This window comes from Marmota monax, unplaced genomic scaffold (assembly GCF_021218885.2).
Source record: "Marmota monax isolate L192 unplaced genomic scaffold, Marmota_monax_Labrador192_F-V1.1 WCK01_AAM20220418_F8-fsc00004, whole genome shotgun sequence".
Taxonomy (NCBI): Eukaryota; Metazoa; Chordata; class Mammalia; order Rodentia; family Sciuridae; genus Marmota; species Marmota monax.
Window position 1 is genome coordinate 11121708 of NW_026692881.1, and position 15848 is coordinate 11137555.

General features: G+C 38.1%; 2 protein-coding genes across 6 annotated transcripts in view; one reads left to right on the forward strand and one right to left on the reverse strand.

Annotated features, from left to right (window-relative positions):
- The window catches only part of Hells (helicase, lymphoid specific), a 50034-nt gene extending 37972 nt beyond the window's left edge, over positions 1-12062 (forward strand). The window contains exon 22 of one of the 2 annotated variants that reach the window (XM_058581098.1): positions 11449-12062. In XM_058581098.1, coding sequence (XP_058437081.1) covers positions 11449-11513 — 65 coding nt within the window. In that variant the 3' untranslated portion in view covers positions 11514-12062. Of the gene's footprint in view, positions 1-577; positions 6232-11448 lie in introns of those variants that run through there. The other variant, XM_046450197.2, reaches the window with a different exon arrangement.
- Positions 6008-14786, reverse strand: LOC124096380 (uncharacterized). 4 transcript variants are annotated; one of them, XR_006852840.2, is made up of 4 exons: positions 14522-14786; positions 14157-14244; positions 12677-12900; positions 6008-8998 (listed from the first exon to the last, which is right to left on the reverse strand). XR_006852840.2 is itself a non-coding variant. In XM_058581104.1 (3 exons), the coding sequence occupies exons 1-3, from the start codon at positions 14488-14490 to the stop codon at positions 11445-11447; spliced, it is 603 nt and encodes a 200-aa protein (XP_058437087.1). In that variant the 5' UTR covers positions 14491-14786; the 3' UTR covers positions 10275-11444. The 4 variants fall into 4 exon arrangements, 1 of the variants encoding a protein (XP_058437087.1); XR_009227292.1 differs by lacking the exon at positions 14157-14244; XR_009227291.1 differs by having other exon boundaries at positions 12677-14244.
- Between the last annotated feature and the right edge of the window lie 1062 nt (positions 14787-15848).

Genomic DNA, 15848 nt, shown 5'->3' on the forward strand with positions numbered 1-15848 from the left:
AAACTACATCCCCATTCTTAATATTAAAAGAACTTTAAAAGTTAGGAAAAGGTATGAGTTTAGGATTAGAAAGGAATTAAGATGCAAAGCTCAGTTATTATAATGAAAAAAGATTTTAATACATTAATATTAAAGACATACAACAACCTAAATAGATACTACATATTTGCAGTGATTTGGAATGTTTATAAAGGTAAGTTTTTCATGATATCTTGCTTCTCAACTCTTAACCATGATTGGGCTTCTTTTTAAAACATCTCTGAAAGCATAATTAAAATTGGTGTTCTGTTTATTGCCCTACGTATATGTCTTAAATTTAGCAGAAGAGATTTTAACCAGTAAATTGAGACTTCATAATGCTTGTTCCCTATAGGCTAATTTTAGTTGTAGAATATACCTTTTTCTTTTTGTTACTTTAACACTTAATTGTCAAAAGAGAGTGTCCCACACATGGGTTTTTATAATTTGGACATATGATACACTTCTTACAAAATTGTATTGGAAATTTATGATTTTTTTTCAGATTCCTACCCTTTTTTTCCCCCCAAAAAAGTATTTGTTAATATTTTTCTTTTAGATCAAATGAAGGCCTCAGGACCGATTAAAGAGAAGACAGGGATATTCAAGATACTAGAAAATTCTGAAGATTCCAGTCCTGAATGTTTGTTTTAAATTGAAGCTAAAGAATGACTTTTAAAAGCTCTTGTTTACAGTTAGTAATTTACTTATTGGTTTGGAAATTCAAATTGTCTACTATTTTGTTTTTATTATATCATTTTACATAATGTAACTAGCACCATTGCATACTTAATAGATTATAATTTTCTGAGCCTTTCTAAGAAGGAAATGCATATTAAGTTTAAATTTTCAGTTAATATTTGAGACTGGGTAGTACTCGTGAGCATGGTCTGATTGTACTTAACCATTTCCAGATTTATACAGTCTTCCTGTGGAAGTTTAGTAAACATCTCTTTCCCCCCTTTCTTTTAGCAATATGGTTCATAGGTTTTGGGTACTTCAGTTATGGAGTAGGCTTTGGTGGGGGTGAGATTTGGATTATGCTTTCTATTCTTGAAGTAACACATTGTTTGATTTTAGAATCTATAAGATAGTTTGTCAATAAATGTTCGTTATAAGATGATCTCATTAAATTATTTTGTCAGGAAAGTAATAGTCAGGTGAAATAATAACAAAAGACAACGTGTATTGGGATTCAACGTTTTTGTGCTTATTCAGTTTTATTCACTAATACTACAAGAATATATGGTATAAAGGTTTTAACTCAAAATTGAGTTAACCCAGAAAATGTTGTGGAAGAAACTGTAGTAGGGTCTTGTCATAAGACAAGAATTTGGAAATAGTATATTATACAGAACAAGAAAAATGCTGAGAACTTATAGGAGGGAGGGTAAATTGAACTAGAGAGACGGAAGCAAGATTCTGGAATCTAACCCAAAATCCATAAGAGGAGAATAAAGGCCAAAAAGGGAAGAATTTAGGCCTTGCATGAAAGGATAATCACAACATGAAGAAGAGAAATTTTGAATATACCCTGGGAGAGAGGAGGTGCTCCTTGACCCACAGGTTTTTCTATACTGGTTGTTAAGGTTTCAGGGAAAATTACTTTTGTCATATATATTCACAAGCAGATCAGATAAGAATGCTTTCAAGATCCTGGAACTTAGGCTCAGGAGAAAAAGCTGTCTTAAAAGAACATTTGAGCAAGAGTTTTCTTTTATTAATAAATGGAAATATTTGCCAGTCAGAGAAGCAGGCTATCTAGTCTTGCTTGAAATTCATTATCTATGACTTCAGTGAATTACTTATTTGTTGTACTAAATTTTGACAACCTCTTCTCCTAAATGACTATTTTATAGCTTCATCTCTGTCATATCTCTGATATTTCCTCCCTCTCACCAGAAAAGAACTTTTCAAGAAGTTATCACTACATTTTTGTCTTTTAACTGTCAATATGTTGTCGTAGCCAGAGCCAACTGAAAAGCCTTTTTTCTTTCCTTTTATAGCAAAATCACTTTAAAAATTTGTCTATATCATTGTTTTTCGTTTGTCTCTGCCACTCCTGTCACCCCATTTTGTTTGGATTTTCATCCCCATCATGCTATAGGAATTGGTCTTGATGTTTTCAGCTACCTCTGCAAACTCATTTTATTTTATTGGTATTAGGAATTTAACCCGTGGGCACTTTACCACTGAGCACCATCCCCAACCCTTTTTATTTTATTTCAAAACAGTCTCACTAAGTTGCTGAGGCTGTCTTTGAACCTGCTATCCTCTTGCCTCTGCTTCCTAAGCCACTGGGATTACAGGCATGCACCACCAGTTCAAAACTCAAATTCTTAACATATGTCTAGAGTTTCCATGGATAGCAGGGTTTGCTTTTCCTATGTCTGTGGACCTGCTTGTTTCTCCATCTTTCTTTGATTCCCTTTAGCTCTAGTACTACAGTACAAGAGAGAAGTGGTACTAGAATGCCATACTACTTGGGACAAGACAAGTTAATCTTAGGGGAGTTGAGAAAGTTCAGGTCTGAACAAACAGGACATGTGCCTGCAATCCCAAGATGGTCATAAAATATATCACTGGTAAATACAATGTACTTCACCATTACTTTTGTTCCTCATTCAGATACTTGCATGGCTTGTTTGTTGCTACCCAGCTCACATTTCACACCAAAATAAAATTTCCTATTCTTTGTCATGAATGATACTTTACCTGCCAGTCCAGGTGTGCCTTCATAATGACAAGATTGGGCATGTTTTCTGTCTTGGTACCTTTATGTAAGAGAATATGTTGAAGACAAAGCAGGAATAAATTAAAGAAGTCAATCAATACACTGGATTTTAAAAATACTCCTATTTCCTGATAATAAAGATTAAAAACCTCCAATTGGATTAGTTTGTCAAGTGCTAAATGGAAAATTTTAAAGGAAAACTTTATAACCTCAATGTGTTATAGACAAAAGTATAAAGGGCAAAGAATCTCTTCAAAGTTGTAAAAAGTGTAATGGTTTTTGTTTGTTTTAGCAGTAAACTAGACATTAAAGTCTACAGTTGGGTTGAAGGAAAGAAATTACAAATTATTTTCTATCCAACTATAGTATTTAAATGCAAGGGTAGTAAAGACAATTTCAGATGTACAAGACCTCAAGATTTGTTGGACACTAGGAGGTAAAGTGATGGGCCCAACCCTATGAAGTGTGGTAGAAACAGCCTACCATATGTTTTAGGTGGACACAATATCTTCATTGTTTTACTTTGATGTGGTGGTGAGGATTGAACCCTGTGCCTCACGCATGCCAGGTGAGCGCTTCCACTTGAGCCACATCCCCACCCCAAAAATATACTGTTCTTAAATAGCAGTACTTTGGGCAAAGCAGAGTTATAGCTGAGGACCAGTGTCAGTGAAGAGTTAGCCTATGCTTTTAGAATTAGGGCTGCTGTTGTCAAGAACTAGCTTTTGAACCATTTCCTTTACACAAAGGTACCTGTGACCACCTTGCTTGCAACATGCGTCCTTTTCTGAATAGTTCGAAGTGCTTTTCTGGCTGTCAAAGGTGCTTTATAATTATTTAAAGTTTTTGTAAACATTTCATAATATGGAGTAGTGGTTAAGTCCTGACTGGCAATTCTGTAAAATGAGAATGTGGGGTTGAAGTGAGATCATTAACAAAAAGAGATTAAATTTGATAATAAAGTTTGCCTGAATTCAGGACAGGGGTAAATAATACAAGTTAATGCAATGTCTGCCATTCAATGTTCAACAAATTAAAAGTATCACTACTTCTATGTATGTTATTAAGAATAATTTGATAATAAGTAAACTACCAAAGAAATAGTACTCAAGCAGAAAAGCAACATTTCAAACCATAAAAACATTTTAGTATTACTGTCCAAATGCCAGATGTTCTTCATTCCTTAAGCAAAGATGTGAGTTATTTTTCTGAAAGGAAAAGGATCCTCTTTTGCCCTAGTCACCATTTCTTTTGTAAATACTGCAATTGTGAAGCATCTTCTTGGCTTGTAGGACCCCAAAAAGGTTTGGCTTGAACATATCAACTGAGCAGAGTAATTGTAGTAGGATGAATTAGATTTTGACATTCACCTGGATTGAGGGAGGAAAGACTCAATCACCTTTTATGGCAAGTAGTAGGGAAATAATCAGATTTGGTATTCAAAAACCTGAGTTATTGCTCTATTCAGTGTTACCAGTCTAAGTCATTTTCTTATATTTATAATGAAGCTGATAATGAGCTTCATTTCAGTTTTTTGTTTTGTTTTTTTCCATGTCAAATAAGAGGATGTGCAAATGCACTCAATTTTTTGTGCATTGCTTCAGTGGAGTGATGAGACTCTGCTTTATTTAAGCAAGTGTCTGACCTAAGAAGGAAGTGTTTAAATATCAATGAAGGCTTTAGTAGAAAAGTCAAACCTGTGTTTTGGGGTCATTTAAAAAGGGGGAAAAAAGAAATTTAATTGCACATAACACAATTTACTGTTTTTTGTAGATCTCACATCTCTCTTTAACTGATCTTTCATGTTTGTAGACACAAGATCTTACAAATCAGAAGTATAAATCCCAAGAAGCAATTTTGTGATTTCTTATGGAAATAGCTCAGTGATTGTTGCCTGCTTAGCTGGCCAGGTATGGTGGTGCATGTCTGTAAGCCCAGAGGCTAGGAAGGCTGAGGGAGGATTCCAGTTTTGAAGCCAGCCTCAGCAATTTAGCAAGGCTGTAAATAACCTAGTGGGACCTCATCTAAAAGTAAGATTAAAACGACTGGGGATGTGACTCAGTAGTTAAGCACACTTGGGTTTGATCCCTGGTGCCAAAATAATACACCTAGCTTGCAGGAAACCTGTGTACTAACCACTCACCCACCCTTTCTCGGATCAAAGACATTCTGTTAACTGTGTGACCTTTGGGAAATCAGTCAATCTCTGAGCTGTAGTTCTCTTGTCTACAAAATGGGGAAACAGAATTACAATAATATCAGATATACAATACAATAGGTTTTAAATTGACTTAAGCATAGGCAGGGAAAGGAAGTTAATCTCTCTAGATCAGTATAGAGCAGCTCATCAATGCCTCTGGAGTACATGAGATCAAAGCTTTTCATAGTAGCCCCATTTGCTGTTTGTCATTGTCACAAGTGTACAGAGTAGTTTCTGTTTTCAGCTGCATGATAAGTATTATTCAATACAGTCCTCATAAAAATGCTCTCAGGCCTTAAGTAGTTTTTTAAAAATGTGAAAGTGTAAAGAGATCAAAAGTTAGAAAACTGCTGGTGTGGAGGATATACTACCTCTAATGTTCCACGTTGTTTACTCTCCATTCTCTATTGTGAAGATCTATCTGCCATCCGTATATTCAGTTGTCAATGTGTATCTACCATATCTTTTTTATTCCCTTTTAGTGCATAGAAGAATTTCTCTAGTCTAATTTCACTAAATTTTGCTATGGGGCTTTTCACAGTGGCTATATGAATTTATACTCCCACCAGCATTACTTGTTTCCTCACATCCTTGTCAGTACTATAATTTTTGCCATTCTGAGTTTTGTAAAGTGGCATCTTATTTATATTTTTCATTTCCTCCAATTGTTTTTCACTTCTGTTTTTCTTTTGGTTAGTCTTCACGTATTTCTTCCTGTCATTAAACTTTCTAAGAATTGGCCTCTAGTTCTGTTAAGTCTTTCCTCTATACCATATTTGATTCCTGCTTTCACCTTAACTTTGTTATTTCCTTGTGTTCTATTAAGATAAGCAACACTTATCGTAAATACTTATTTGTTTTGAGCGTTTATTATTTTCTGATAAAGTATTTAAAGATAACATAATTCTCTTTAATTACTTTTAGGCATATCCTGTAAATTTTGACTGGCAGTATTTTCATTACTACTAAGTGATTATATAACTTCTTTTCATGGTTTCTTCTTAACTCAAGGATTTATTTCTTAGATATTTAGTTGGCAGGTATATGAATTTTACAGTTGCCTCTTATTTGCTTTCTTTTTGCATTGCATTATGCTCAGAGAACATGATTGGCATAATTTTTTTTTTTTAGGCTATTTGCTGTTTTCTTTATGGCCTGATAAGTGGTCAATTTTGTGAATGTCTGCATTTGCACTTGAATGTATAGTTTCTTAGTATTGAGTGTAAATTTCTCTACAAATTGGTATGTTTTTCCCTTTAATAAATGTCTCTATATTTAATTTTTGACTGCTTCATTTATTTTTGAGAAGTATATACATATATTAAAATCTCCACTTTTACAGTTTTATATTTACTAATTTCTTTTTAGTTTGTAAGTTTGGGCTTTATATAATTTGGGGCTCATATATATTCCTTTGTGGCCTCCAGAAAATTTTCTTTTGTATTCTTTTGTCAGTTATCAATATTGTTATATTACTTTTATTTCACTTCATATTTGCTTAGCATATAGCATTCCATTCTTTAATGTATAATCTTTTTAAAATTTTTATGTGTATCTGTCATTGTAGCAAGTATTTTGTTGCATCTTGTTTCTATAGTATAATCTAGGACTCAAGTCTTTTGATTGGTGAGATTAGTCAGAATAACTTCAGAGGTCAGCAGGCAAAAGACAGGAAATTTTTTTTTGTAAAGTATGAAGGATGAATTAAAAGTACCAGCATCTGTTTAATGGTCCCAGAAGTAAAGGAAAAGCAAAGATCACAAAATATTTTGAAGAATGAAATTACATTTCCAAGAATTAAAGAAGATAATCCATAATGAATGTGCTCAGAGGATATAAAACATAAGGAAAAAACTCTAAGCCGAATATATGGTGAAATATTAAGAATAGGAAAGCTATCTGTAGTGCAGAGGAAACACTTGAGAGTGAAGAAATGGGAGTAAGGGCTGGGGATGTGGCTGAAGTGGTAGCGTGCTCTCCTGGCATGTGTGCGGCCCAGGTTCAATCCTCAGCAGCACATACAAACAAAGATGTTGTGTCTGTCTGCCGATAACTAAAAAATAAATATTAAAAATTCTCTCTCTCTAGAAGAAAAAAAAAAGGAAAAGAAATTGGAGTAAATCTTTGCCAGCTAATCTTCCAAGAAAAGATTCATTTCCAGATTATGTAAAAAACTTAACAACATAAAACACATTCAATAAATGGGCAAATGAACCTAGCAGACACTTCCTCAGAAGAGGTAGTAAAAATTAGTTATATGAAAAAATGTCACCATCTTTAAATGTAAGGGAAATACCGATCAAAACTGCAAGAATCCGTCTCAATCCAGTCACAATAGCAGTTATCCAGGATATAAATAATAAATACTGGTGAGGTAACAGGAATAAGGGAAACCTTTCATACTGTGGATGGGTAGTAGAGTTATTATAGCAATAAATATGGAGGTTTCACAAAAGACTAAAAACAGGACTACCATATAATCAAACAGTACCATTCCTTGATATTTATGCAAAATAATTTTGTGTATTTTAGATGTAAGTGCATACCCATGTTTATCACAGCACAATTCATAATAGCCAAATTGTGGAATCAGCCTAAATGTCCATTAACAGATAAATGGATAAAAGAAATGCAGCGCATACTATGGAGTATTATTCAATCGTAAAGAAAAATGAAGTTATGTGATTTGCAGGATAATGGGTGAGATTATTATCATGTTAAATAAGCCATTCAGAGAAGTACCATACATGTTTTCTCTCATGTGGGAATTGAAGGGGGAAATTGTGTGTGTGTGTGTGTGTGTGTGAGAGAGAGAGAGAACCATAAGTAAAGGGGAGACCATTAGGATAAAGGAGAGGATCACAGGAATAGTATGGGAAATAATTGATGAGTGTGATATGCATGTACTAATATGCTACAATCAAATGCCATTTTATCATTAATATCACCAATATCAAAGCTAAAGAGAGTGGATCACTTAACAGGAATAATAATCATATTTACTCTGGACTTAAAACCTGCATATAAAAGGACAAAAAAAACAGCTTTAACCTAGACTGGTTGAAGGATAGAGTGCAAATATATTCTCATGCACGTAAGATCTCAGAATGTTTACCAAGTTGAAATCATTCTTCGTAAAAGGCCTCATGAGGGTTGGGGTTGTGGCTTAGTGATAGAGTGCTCACCTTGCATATGTAGAGCCCTGGGTTTGACCCTCAGCACCACATTAAAAAAAGATATAGTGTACATCTACAACTAAAAAAAAAAAAAAAAATTAAAAAGTCCTTATGAAAAGAAAGCTAGGAGACTGAAAGAGAAGAAATAAAGTTAGTATACAAAGATAAAAGAGAAAACAAGTGCCGGGGTTGTAGCTCACTGGAAGTGTGCTTGCGTAGCGTGTATGAGGCACTGGATTCGATTCTCAGCACCGCATATGAATGAATAAAATAAAGGTCCATCAACAACTAAAAACTAAATTCTGAACTGTTAGAATGTTAGAAGTGTATAGGTTCATATGTATGTGTAAACCAAAGGGACATAAAAATGTCCTTTTAGAGTAAAGATGATAAATCTGAGAAAAATGAAAACCACTTTAAGAACAAAAACTATGCAACTCAGTCTATTAAAAAATGTGTAGGGATGGGATTGTGGCTGGAATAGCAGTTTTAAGATGTAAAATAATATTTTTACATCAAGGGAAATACTGAATATAACAAATACTGTATAACCATTTTAAACATATGTAACAACTGACAGCTTTCCATTGCTGTGACAAAGTGCCTGAGAAAAACAAAGATTTTCAATCCATGGTTGCTTGGCACCATGGCTGTCTTGGCAGAATATCTTGGTGGGGAGTTCAAGGTGGGAAATAACTGCTTACCTTATGGCCACTAGGAAGCAGAGAGGGAGAGGAAGGGACTGGGTCCTTTTAAGGGCACGCTCCCAACAATCCATATTCTAGGCCATAATTCCACCTCCCAGTAGCATCATTAGTTGGGATCCCAGCCGTCGGTGCATGAGCTTTTGGGGGACATTTAAGATCCAAACTGTAACAAGTACATACATGAACAATTACCATGGAGATTTAAACATTCTGTCAGAAACTGATCAAATAGCCTCACCTCCCCCCCAAAAGGCCTATATCTAAAATCTGAATACCACAATAAGCTTAAACCATTAAATATGAATACACTTAATAGAATGCATTTTCTTTGCAAGAAGATACAGTGCATTTAAAAAAATAGGTCACATAATAAAAAGAAAGCCTCAGCAAATTATAAAAGATCAGCAAACACTGTTTTCTGACCATAATTGAATAAAATTTGAAGCTAATAATGAGATAACAACAACAAAACCCCCATATACTTTAAAATTTTTAAATTCTTTTTAGTTATATATGACAGTAGAGTATATTTTGACATATCATACATACATGGAGTATAAGTTACCATTCTTGTGGTTGTTCATGATGTGGAGTTACACTAGTAGTGTATTCATATACGAACATAGGAAAGTTATGTCTGATTTATTTTACTGTCTTTCCTATTCCCGTCCCTTCATTCTCCTTTGTCTAATCCAGTGAACTTGTATTCCACCCCCCACCAGTTTATTGTGAGTTAGCATCTGTCTATCAAAGAGAACATTTTTGGTCTTTGGTTTTTGGGGATTGGCTAATTTCACTTAGCATGACAATTTCCAGTTCCATCCATTACCTGCAAATGCCATAATTTCATTCTTCTTTATAGCAGGGTAATATTCTATTATGTTCATATACCACATTTTCTATATCCACTCATGTGTTGAAGGGCACCTAGGTTGGTTCCATAGTTTAGCTATTGTGGATTAAGCTGATATAAACATTGATGTAAGCCCCATATATTTTTACAATTCTTTTAAAAAATATTTTTTAGATGTAGATGAACACAATGTCTTTATTTTTAATGCGGTGCTAAGGATTGAACCCAGGGCCTCATGCATGCAAGGAAAGCACTCTACCACAGAATTACAACTCCAGCCCCCAAATATTTTTGTTAGATCAATTTTAAAGTTACAAACAAATACCATTATGTCAAAATGTTTTTTAAAACTTTAATTTGGGGCTGGGGTTGTGGCTCTGAGGCAGAACGCTTGCCTAGCATGTGTGAGGCACTCGGTTCGATCCTCAGCACCACGATCCTCAGCATCACATAAAAATAAAATAACGATATTGTGTCCAGGTATAATTAAAAAGTAAATATTAATAAAACCTTTAATTTGGAGGGATATTTATGGTTTGGATACTTATATAAAATGGATGGCTAAGAATTTGGGAATATATAAGAATTTGGAAAATATAAAAGAACAAGTTCAAAAAAATTGAAAGTTTATTTTATTTTTTTAAATTTTTTTAGAGAGAGAGAGAGAGAATTTTTTAATATTTATTTTTTAGTTTTCGGCGGACACAACATCTTTGTTTGTATGTGGTGCTGAGGATCGAACCTGGGCCGCACGCATGCAAGGCGAGCGCGCCACTGCTTGAGCCACATCCCCAGCCCGAAAGTTAATTTTAAAATTAAGTTTTAAGAGTGGCTTGCTATGCCTAAATTATTTGTCAGTGTGGTTTATGATGAACACTCCCTTGCTTTCTAAAGAGTCCAGGATGATGATATGTGCTGGAAGAGGGGTCTACATGACCCATGTTCAATTTAAACCCTAGGCTTAGTCTCTAATGAAGTCTCCTGTGGACAACAGTTACTTGTATTGCCAAAATTCATTGTTGAAATTAACTTTTTTTTTTTCCTTTTGTATGGGGCTAGAACTTGGGGGTGCTGTATCACTGAGCTAACCCCCAGTCCTTTAAAAAAAAAAAAAAGAATTTTTGAGAAAGGGTTTTGCTAAGTTGCTCAGGGGTTCACCAAATCACTGACCTTAAACTTGCAGTCCTCCTGCCTTAACCTAGTGATTCAGATTGTAGGACTAAGAGAAAGACATGGGATAATTAGTAAAAAGGTGCCCAGGTTCCCCTCATGTGCATAGGTTACTTTCATTATTCTGTTTTAAAATTTCCCCATTACCATTCTGATGCTTAAAATGTGCTGTGTTCTCTTTAAGCTGCCAGAGGGAGGCATTTGAAAATCAACCCTTCCATGAGTCCCTCTGATAGAAAGTGCTATATGCCTTACAACCAGTAGATATCCCTCACCCTCAGGAGATTCCTTTAGTCTGCGGGGCAAAAAGGTGAACAAGAAGAGTGGGCGATTTTCTTTTGTTGTGGGTTTTATAGTGGCAGGGAGGAAAGCAGTAATGCCCTTAAATCTGAATCCTCCCAGGGTCTCTGGCACAGGGCAAACTGGGACCCAAGCACTTTGCCAAAGGGGACCAGAAATGACCTTGGCAAAGTGAGATGAGAGATGGGTTTTCTGGACCATAAAGAAGACCAAGCTGAGGAAGACGTCCCTAGTAAGAACAGTTTTTCTGGCGCGGGTGCCTGAGTCCTGTTTTTTCTCTTCTCACTCAGATGGGAGCTTCTCTCTCCAGTATGCTCCATACACCATTTACCTGCATATTGAAAAATTGGGATAAGTTTGACCCACAGACGCTTAAGAAAAAGTGCCTCATTTTCTTCTGCTGCCAGGCCTGGCCTCAATACAAACTCCCTGATGGAGAATCCTGGCCACCAGAGGGAAGTATCAATTTTAGTACAATTTTACAGCTTGATAAATTTTGCAAAAGAGAAGGGAAATGGTGTGAGATGCCATATGTCCAGGTTTTCTTTGCCTGAAGGGAAAACCCCAAATTATGCCAACAATGTAAAGTAGACTTAGCTATGATCTCTACCATGAAGAGAGAAAATCTTAAGGAATCACCTACTGAGGAGAAAGAATTAGGAGGACCCACAAAATCTCCATCCCTTGTTGATGTGGGCTGCAGCAGCAGCCCTCTTGTCCCCATACCCTGGCCTCTCTACATCTGCCCCAATAAACAGGTTAAATATATTACCCCTCCAGGAGATGCCGGGAGGAGAATTTGGACCAATTAAAGCACTTCCTGTTATAGTTAATGGTTTTTCCTTCTGATGTTAATAGTCCTCTTTCCTTGTATATGGCCCCCTGTGTGGTAGCTAAGACATACCAGCTGTCAGTGTACACGTTGATCTCTTGTCCTTTCCAAATCTAAGGGCTTGTGTTAAGGCTATTCAGCTTTTTTGGGATGAAGTCCCGTGTCCTACGGCCTGAGCCCAGATTACCTTGAGTTAATACTCCCTTTGCAACACTTTTTTTTTTTTCGTCAATATAGACGTGAAAGGGTTTTGTTAGATCTGGGAGGGCTAAAGCAGGGGCCCAAGTGAGTGCCTCCTTGAGGTGCTGAAAAGCTTCCTCCTCTGTATCTGTCCGTTGATTCTTTCCCTTGCTCCCTTTGTCAGTTCATAAAGGGGCTGGGCAATTTCAGCAAATACCCTGTTGCCCCTAGAAACTCACATACTTGCTTTTTGGTGGTTGGAGCGGGGATTTGTATAACCCCTTGGATTCGTTTTCCTGACAACCATCATTGTCCCTCATAAAGTTTATATCCCAGATAAGTTACCTCCTTTGAACATATATTTTTTTTAAGCAGACACTCAGTACCCCAATGAATTGGAGGATATCTAGCAAGTCTCTGGTAGCCTCTTTGCAAGCTTGAGGGGTTTTTGCTGCCAGAAGGAGGTCATCTACATGCTGGAGCAAGATGATTTCACAGTGACTCACCTTGAAGCTTTGTAGATCTTGACTTAAGGCTTCATCCAACAGAGTCAGGGAATTTTTGAATCCTTGCGGCAGCCTGGTCCAGGTTAGTGGTCCTGAATATCCCACCTCTGGGTCAGACCATTCAAATGCGAAGATGGGTTGGCTTACTTTTCCCAAGGGAAGGCTGAAGAATGCATCTTTGAGATACATTACTGTGTACACCTGGTATTTGGGGGACAGAAGGCCTAGCAGGATATAAGGATTAGGAATGTTATGCTCGAATTCGGGACCCCCCAAAGACCACCAGAGACCCAAGATCAATGCAAGCAGCAAAGAGGTGTTTATTGCGAGCTAGCTCGGTCCTCCACACGCACACACAGCAACTGGTGACGCTGAGAGGCCCCGAGCCCAGGGTTTGCAGCATTTTTATACATTTTTTGGAGAAGGCAGGGACTTCACATACATTATAGCATCCCTTAGCAAATCATCACACACCGTGGGAAAATCAAATAACAACTCTAAAACATGATTAGCACATTCACTGGTGGGAACAAGTTAGGTAGGGGTGATTGGTCAGTACAAAAGGGGTATTCGTTTGAACTGATTGGTTTGAGCCAAGAGGGGTGTACGTGCTGAACTACATGGTTTCCCAACTTGTTATCAACCACCATAAACCACTGGGAGGGTCATCTGGCATCCCAGATGGCGCAGCAGATCTCTCCTGTTATTTGTAGATAAACAATTTAGCAGGGTGGGAATGTGCTTAGGAGTGCTCTGTGGGTTTTTCCAAGGACTAAGGTCATGTCCCTTCCTTGGACAGGCTTTGCTCTGAGGTAGAGGCTGGTTTTTCAGGAACACTGGGATGTATGGTCTCTACTCGTTTATTGACCTCTCCTTAGTCCATCGGTAGTTGTTAGTCCCACGCTTTTGGACTGGTAAGAGGGGAATGTTCCAGGAGGACTTATAAGGGACCAAGATCCCTTCTGTCTGGAGTCCATTAATATGTGTGGTGATCCCCAGCCGAGCTTGGTGGCTGATGGGGTATTGCTTGACTCAGACCAGGGTAGCAGTGTTGGTTAACTGGAATGAGCCCTGCATAAGGGGCTTCCGGTTCAGGTGTGGGGAGACCCGAACTTTCTGGGGCAGCCTGAGGAGCGGCCTGGGGCACCTGGTCAGGGTAGGGTGGTGGCTGAGCAGTTGAGAGAGGCTCCTCTTTGTTGGCTGCCAGTTGGCCACTGGCAGGACAGGGATGGATCTGACTTACCAGGTGCTGGTCTGGGTTTTGTGACTAGGACAGTTTTAGATTTTTGGGACAGAGTCCCAGTGGACAGATTGGTTGGGAAGTCGGGAAAACATTTCTTTAGCCATCGAGGCTTCTCGGAATATCGACCCAGACCTGAATGTATGGAATTTGGTCAGGGTGACCGGGCTTCCCGAAAATCACAGGCCGAGCTTCCATAGCCAAAGAGAGGTTAGTGGAAACTTCTGAGGGCCAGCCTACTTTGAGGGAGGGCCAATCTATCTCCGAGTTTTCTCAGAGTGACGCCATTGACAGAAGTCCCGTACTCTGCTGTGCTCCTCTGGAAGTCCTGAAAATTGTTAAGAAAACAAGTTAAGTGGGGACAGGTAGAGTTCTCTGTAGAATTTCCTTGTTCCATGATGTCGGTGGAGTGAAGGAGTCCTGATGAAAGAATGGTTATGGAAACAAAAAGGGCCCATGCACACACCAACATATAGCAAGACAGACACAGAACAGGTGAGGCCACACAGGGAGGCCTCCAGTGGGACAGGAATAATGTTTTGTCCTGTCCCGGGACTTGGGTGTAAATGACCATGTCCAGTCTTTCCCCAGAGGAGTTGACTCACCAGGTCTGACAGGTTGGCAGAAGTCTTCTCAGAGCATTCTAGGACGGACTGGAATCGCCCTCTGAGTGAGGCTAAGGACTGTCTCTCAGGAGCTCCCCTCTACTTTGGCCGAGGTCCAAAGGCCCATTGTTGGAGGCAAATTTGGCTTGAGGGTAGGGAAGAAAGGAATCCCAGACAAGCCCCCAAATGTTACAGTTAAAGTAACGTAGCAGGGTTTCATAAATTGACTTCCAGACCACTAATTTATAATTGAATTAAGCCTTTATTGAAGCACACTGGCAGTGGCTGATCTGCCCACTGCCAGTGTGCTTCAATAAAGACTTGATTCCAGAGTGGTCTGGAAGTCAATTTATGAATCCCTGGGACATTGTTTAACTATGACCATACCCACTTCTCCCTTCAAGACCTAACACAGATAAAAACAGACTTAGGGAGATTTTTGGAGGATCCAGATAAATATATTGAGGTATCTCAAAACTTATGCCAGGTGTTTAACCTCACCTGGAAAGATATTATGCTATTACTCAACCAGACTTTGACCTCCAATGATAAGGAAGCTGCCCCGAGAGCAGCTGACCCGTTTGGGGATGACGTACACCTTGCTCATGCCCCAGCAGCACAGATTAAGAGCAAACCCAGTTATCCATTTGTAGCACAGGCAGTTTCCAGAAACAATCCTGACTGGGACCCAAATGATGAAAAGGATGCTGGGAAAATTAGACATTTCCAAATGTTGGTCCTTGAGGCCCTCAGGAGAATCAAGCAAAAGCCCATTAACTATGCTAAGGTTTCAGAAATTATTCAGGGCCCCCAGGAAAGCCCTGCTATTTTCATGGAGAAACTCAGGGAGGCTATGAGAAAACACACCACTATGGATCCTGAATCCACAGAGGGCCACCTACTTTTTAAGGACAAATTTATCACTCAGTCAGCCCCAGACATTCAGAGGAAGTTACAAAAATTGGCATATGGCCCTGATCAATCTTTAAATGATATCCTTCGACTTGCTACTTTCATTTTTTATAATAGAAATCAAGAGGAAAAAAAGGAGAAAGAGCGCAGAGAAAGAAAAAGGACTGAAGCGCTGGTATTAGCTCCCAGGGTGGAAAAGGAGGAAAACAAAATGCTCCTCAATCCACAAAAAGGACTTGTTTCCATTGTAGAGAGGAAGGACATTTCAAATGGGATTGCCCACAAGCCAAGTGACCACCCCCAAAGCCCTGCCCTAAATGTCAAGGCAATGTCTGGAGGAGTGACTGCCCTCAGGGGTGGCCTTCAAGAGAAGCCAGACTCCTCCACACAGGCCTGACCAAGCCCTGGGTCAATT

Bases quoted from the DNA above. Each gene is read 5' to 3' on its own strand.
- LOC124096380 (XM_058581104.1), bottom strand. From the start codon at position 14,490: ATGGTCATTTACACCCAAGTCCCGGGACAGGACAAAACATTATTCCTG. The intron at 12,901-14,156 runs GTAGGCTGGCCC...ATATCCTGCTAG, and splicing joins TAGATTGGCCCTCCCTCAAA to GCCTTCTGTCCCCCAAATAC. The intron at 11,490-12,676 runs GTGAGTCACTGT...TTCAATATGCAG, and splicing joins AAGATCTACAAAGCTTCAAG to GTAAATGGTGTATGGAGCAT.